General features: G+C 44.5%; 1 protein-coding gene across 2 annotated transcripts in view; it reads right to left on the bottom strand.

Annotated features, from left to right (window-relative positions):
* The window catches only part of ST3GAL1 (ST3 beta-galactoside alpha-2,3-sialyltransferase 1), a 26,484-nt gene extending 21,849 nt beyond the window's left edge, over window positions 1-4,635 (bottom strand). For both annotated transcript variants that reach the window (XM_008934758.3, XM_018076534.2), the window contains exon 1: window positions 3,868-4,635. In XM_008934758.3, the coding sequence (XP_008933006.1) occupies window positions 3,868-4,176 (309 nt within the window). In that variant the 5' untranslated portion in view covers window positions 4,177-4,635. The remainder of the gene's footprint in view (window positions 1-3,867) is intronic.
* Window positions 4,636-6,065: the final 1,430 nt, after the last annotated feature.

Here is a 6,065-nt window from a genome sequence, read left to right as displayed (position 1 = left end):
AAGGAAGGAAGGAAGGAAGGAAGGAAGGAAGGAAGGAAGGAAGGAAGTTCTCACAAAATGGTTACAGCCTGGAATGTTATTAAGGCCCAGATCCTTCCCTAGAGCGGAGGACTTGAATTCAACTTTAAGTCACAAAGAGCATGGAGCAGCTGCAGGAGTGTATCCAGGAGGAGAATTTTGGCCATTATTTGCTACCAGACAAAAGTGATGAAGACAGAGTTTATCAGCTGTGTAGATTTAAGCAAATGAAAAGAAATGAGCAGTCCTGACAACATCCCTCTTGTTTCCGTGAACACAGAAACAGCCAGGTACGTTTTCAGGTGCTTCTCCAGAGCAGCCCTGCCTCGTGCAGCAGGATGAGCCGCTGCAGAAATGGTGGCACTGACCTTCTCTTCTCTTCTCCTTCTCACCTTCACAGGTGGTAGCACTAAATCCAGTATGGACAAACAACTTTATTCAGAGCAGGCAGGAATATTTCCTTCCAAAAGGCCACATTCCACCAAGATAAGAGTTTAAACCATATATTCTCCAAATAAACGATGAAGCAGCCTGGCAGCCATATAAGCAAGTGAAACCACCCCATTCTTCAGCCCCAAATGCCACTTTGTCTCCAATATTGGCCATTAGTCTCTGAAATCAGTCCTCACCGTCCTAGCACTGGAGGGATACTAATGCTGCAGGACAATTTGGATGAATAACATTCACATGTACAGCAACAGAGCTAAAGGGGGAGGGAGGGCAGGCTGAACTTGGTAGACGGGCAGCTCTCCAGCAAGGGCTCTGCCTGCATTTAGTCCAAACCCATCCCATGACAGGAAAGTCACAGCCATGTAATTAATAACTCCAGTGAAGTCACCATCACCTCAGAGTCTCAGTTACAGCACAAGGAAACCACCACACTGTCTGAAGGCAGTTCCTGAGAGCGAACACAGTCATTTCTCCCCTGAAGAGAAGTTTGAGCAATCTCAGGTTTCCTTATGCCTCATCTTTATGTACAAATATAGTAAAAAGTGACAAATTACTGCGTTGGCAAAGCCCACAAGAGTAAAGCATGGCCATGAGCAATGTTTTCTTAAAGACTGGCTGAAATCTCAGGATCACTTTGAAGATGAACCTAAAAATGAACAGTGAAAAGGGAGTGCCGTCAGGATGCACCTGGGAGTTATTTACTGCAGAAATGACACTGACTGTCTTGAAAAAGCTTAACCAAAACAACATGTACATTAGAAATCAGTAGCAAAGAGGAGGTGAGGCCACATCGTGTCTGGGTTTACCCAAGACCATCTTTCAGAGGAGTCAGGGCACTTTCTCCATTTATCATGGGTTAGGGCAAAGATTTCCAGTAAGTTACTGACTTCCAATACACAATGCAGTTTTGGGGGACACCAAAAAATTTCACACATCATGGTGGAAGATACAAAATGTCTAGAAATATTAAAAGATTTATTTTTACCCTCTGAAAAAAAAGAATGCTTTGATTTTGTATTCAGAAGTGGTATATTCCCTTTGAACTTGATCTGAATTAAAAAAAAAAGAAAGAAAGAAAACACTAAAATAGGGTTAGACAGCTCTGAAAATTAATGAACAGCTTTTATTTGGGGCAGAGGAGGGAAGACTTTTGACTGTTCTGAAAGTCACTGTTTTTTTCATTTTGCTGAAAAAGAAACAGACGTCCCCTGAAAGAATCTGTTTCAGGTTAAGCTGAATTTTTAATGCACTGGTGAGGCCACATCTTGACTACTGTGTCCAGTTCCGGGCCCTGCACTTCAAGAAGGACACTGAGGCGCTGGAGTGAGTCCAAAGAAGGGCAATGAAGCTGGTAAAGGGTCTGGAGCACAAGTCCAATGAGGAGTAACTGAGCGAACTGGGGTTGTTTAGCCTGAAGAAGAAGAGGCTCAGGGGTGACCTTATCATTCTCTACAACTGCCTGAATGGAGGTTGTAGCCAGGTGGGGGTTGATCTCTTCTCCCAGGCAACTAGGGACAGGATAAGAGGACATAGTCTAAAACTGCACCGGGGAGGCTTAGGTTGGACATTAGGAGGACTTTCTTCACAGAGAGGGTGATTAGATATTGGAATGGGCTGCCTAGGGAGGTGATGGAGTCACTGTCCTTCGAGGTGTTTAAGGAAAGCCTGGGCATAGCATCAGTGCCATGGCCTAATTGACAAGGTGATGTTCTGTCATAGGTTGGACTCAATTATCTCAAAGGTCTTTTCCAACCTAATTGATTCTGTGAATTCAGATAATGGCTTCTTTTTTTCTCTCAGTTTCACTACAAGAAGCAGAATCACAAATTTAGTGTACTGAGTGTCCCAAGCTTTTTCTTCTTTTTTTTTTTTTTTTTTTTTTAGAGAGAATGCATTTAAACCTCTTGTTTAAATCAGTGAGTTCTCAATGCAGAATGCAGTGTGGCTTTACTTGGGGTGCTGTGCAAGTGATCTACTAAGCTCAATTTGGGGTATGCCCCCTCCTCTGAAAACTGCCAGTTGTTAGCTCAGCTCAGCTCCCTGATGAAATCTCAAGCCAGGGCAAGGGGATCTAGGACCTCAGCTTGCCATGTTCCCTTCTCACAACTTCAGCAGAGCCCAGCTAGGAAACCCCCACAATGGAAAAGTGTCTGGAGGCTGCAAGAAAAAACACAAGCAATGGGAAATCAGAGTCATGGCCAAGGAGCAGGTGAAAGGATACAGCACCTGGAGTACACAAGACTCATAGCAAAAACAATGGTTTCATCATAAAACGATCATATCATTTGCACAACAATTAAAAATATCAGAGTTCAGTGGCATTTCTTTTTCACCAGTAAATGCAACAGCCAGAGGAGTGAGAAGTGATAAATCCAATACAGCCTCATTCCCACAGCACTTGACATCCCCTCCAAAACCTAAATGTCCCCACCAGAATAGTGGGTGCCAATCAGAAAGGCCCCCTCAGGGTGCCATAGAAGGGCTGAAAGCCCTGGATTCAATAACGAGGATTATGATTGTCACAAGACACCAAGTTGGAGGCTGTTGTGTGTTCAAAGAAAGGCACAGGGGACTATTTTTCCCAAAGAGGAGGAAAACAAGTGCAATACAACTGTGATTTCACTGGGGTCGCTGCAGCCAGAACTTGTGCTTTAGCAGCTCAGCAGTGTAGGCCACGAGTAGATCATTCAATCGAGGTCTTGTTTCAAGAGAATATAAAAGGGGCTTTTACTGGGCAAAACATCAGGATGGACCTTTTTCCCTTTTGTGCTTTTTGAACAAGGTATCCACTAGCTTTCATGGTACTTGGATCAGGCTCCAAGGGTGGTTGGACCATCCTGCTCAAGGATATGCTGGGGCTGCTCCTTCCCAGCAACCCACAGCCACCCATGTGCTTTCCAGGCCTGTTTTACATCATCAGCCATAATGAAGAATGTTTTCATACACATGCAATTAATCATTTTTCATTTAATCCTCTAATTATTTACACATTTTATGTTAGAGAGAGTCCCAGGAGAATTACACACTTCTCAATGAGTTTGCTTTGCTGCCTCGGCGGATGGCAAAAAGCTTATCTGATGCAAAACCAGCTGGCTTACGAAGTCTGGTCTTTCAAAGAGAAGGGAGAAAATGGCAATATTGACATTTGCAAATTCTGGATTTACCACCTAACTCTGTCGGGGACTTTTCTAGCTTGGAGCAAGCGAACATGCACTACAAGCCCCTCTGAGCTAAACAGCAGCACAAACACCCAGTTCCTCCCACCTCTGCCTTCCTTGTCAGCTGAGACAGCAAATGCTTTTGGTAGAAACCATCTCTTGCTATCTGCTCAGCATCACTTGAAGCCTGAAACCGTGACTGTCACTCAAACTCTGGGCTGTATCCACAAGTCCCACTTACCAGCCACCACCTGTAGCTGTCTTCTGGGATCAAGGCATTTTGTGAGGTCAAGAAAGGTTGCATAGTTGAATTAAATCTCTGATCGAACCAGAAGGAATGTCCCATCTCCGAAATGCACGTGTGACAGCTGCAAGGTCTCCTGGGGTACTTGAAGAGTTTGTGGACTTGCTCTGAAAACTGCATGACGAGATGCCTGGGATCCCAGGTGGTCGTGGTCACTTGGTGTGTGTAGTTCAGCAGAAACGATGTTACCGTGATGAGCAAAAAGGCGAATGTAAACATTTTCACATTTCTCCTCCTTACAACCATCTTTCCCACTCAGGTTCTGCCACCACTGCTGATCAAGTACAATGTAGGGTCCAGTGTAAGGCAAAAAGGAAAAGGTGCAGCAGGCACCGATCAGTTACTACTCCGGGCTTAGGCTGAACAGACTAACTCCAATGCCTTCATCCATAAGGGAAGAAGCTTCATCTTTCCCAAATGGGCTTAAAAAAGGCAAAGCTGAGTATTTCCTTTCACTTTCTCAGAGTGCTTCCAAGTTCCTTCCACCTCTGTGTGTCCTGCTGCTACCCTCTCCTGATGAGAGTTTAATGGACACAGACCCTTGTCTTTCTGTGTACCAGAATATTTAAAGGGGAGCAATATCAGCGTTAAAATTCAGGTTTTGAACGTAAGAGTAAGCCAGACATTAAAACAAGTAAATTGCAGAAAGAAGAGGGTAGTTATTCTTTTTCTTAGAAGTTACTTCTTGAGGGATTGGATCATATGGGGATGTACATTCCATCAGGAAGACATGCTTTGATGCCCATTTAAGCCATGGAGAGCAGTTTGCAACCTAGAGACAAACAAAAAAAAAAGAAAGAAAAATAATTTTCAGAATTTTTTTTGCATTCCTTCCAACCTATTTTCTCTGCTTTTCTCGGCCAGTCCCAAAACTTCTGATCAGCTCAGAGACCTGAACACAGCAGCAGCAGCTTCCAGCTCTGCTGTGGTATTTGCATACCGAGAAATTTCAGGGTGAAATTTCGGAAAGGGCAGAGCATCGACCTGTGGACATTGAGTCTCTTTGTATTGAATCAGCCTCCTCACTCTGCTCTGGCCTTATTTGAATTACAGTTTGTAGCTATTTGAATGGCAATGACTCACCACCTTTCTTCAAGATGACCTTGATAGCCACAAGATATGCAGCAAAGTGTTCATAACTCAGAGCAGCTGAACAAAAAGCACCCGGCAAAGGAGGGAGGAGCAGGATAGGGAGAATCAATTGCTTCCTTTCTCTTGCTCCCCCCCCAGCTTGATTTCTTAAAGATTGGGACTAGACCTGTGATTCAGAGAAGCCAAGCAAGAACAGCTGTCATGTCCTGGGACAGAGAGGGGAAATCAAAGTATAAAATAGCCTTTGTTTCACATGGGTTATTGCTGTTTTTCCTGCCAAGGAAGGGTAGGTGACGGCAGCCTGTGATCTCAGAGAGTTCCTATGAGACCCCAAGAGAGAGGTAGAGAGGCATGAAGCTGCCTTGGGGATACAGAAGAAAGAGCTGCTCACCCTTCCCTTCTTGGTGTCCTGGGCCTAGCAGCAGTGATTTAAAGAAGATTTTAAAAGTCAAAATATTAATCCCTTCCTCCCACAGTGCTGTTGTTTTGTGGGAAGAAAAACATGTTACTGTGTCAGAATATGTCCAATTTACGAACAAGCAAAAGCCCAGAGAGATAAGTCTCATTCACTGCTAAGCTGCAGGCTTCACACCAACAAAGAACAAAACTGCAACTTTTACCATTAAACCCCACCATTTTAACCCATTCTGTGTGCCACATTGATGCAGAATCCCCCTCATTGCATCACTCAAATGTGATGTTTATCCAGATGTGGGGGAAGAGTAGCTGGTAGCCACAGCATCCCCAGCTTTGCTGCTGGCTCCTCTTCTGGGGTTCTTAGAGGAGCTGCCCCAGGCCAAACCACTTTTCCAAAGGGTTTGACAGGGCATCTTGGAAATAGCATAGACTTGGATTTTTGAGGTGGTGTGTAAATATTTACCAAGTCCCAAAAAGCTGAATCCGAAGACAGGAGCCTCAGCCCATGGTTTTGAGCCTTTGCTCCAGGTTTCTCCCCTCATGTGATGGGCAGCATGTGCCCTTCAATTAGCTGCTGATTGCCAAATGCCTCAAGATTTATTTTAAGTCTGGCCCCTCCAACTGCA

Source organism: Manacus vitellinus, unplaced genomic scaffold, assembly GCF_001715985.3.
Source record: "Manacus vitellinus isolate BGI_N305 unplaced genomic scaffold, ASM171598v3 scaffold_1_pilon, whole genome shotgun sequence".
NCBI lineage: Eukaryota > Metazoa > Chordata > Aves > Passeriformes > Pipridae > Manacus > Manacus vitellinus.
This window is presented reverse-complemented; position numbering and strand designations above follow the sequence as displayed.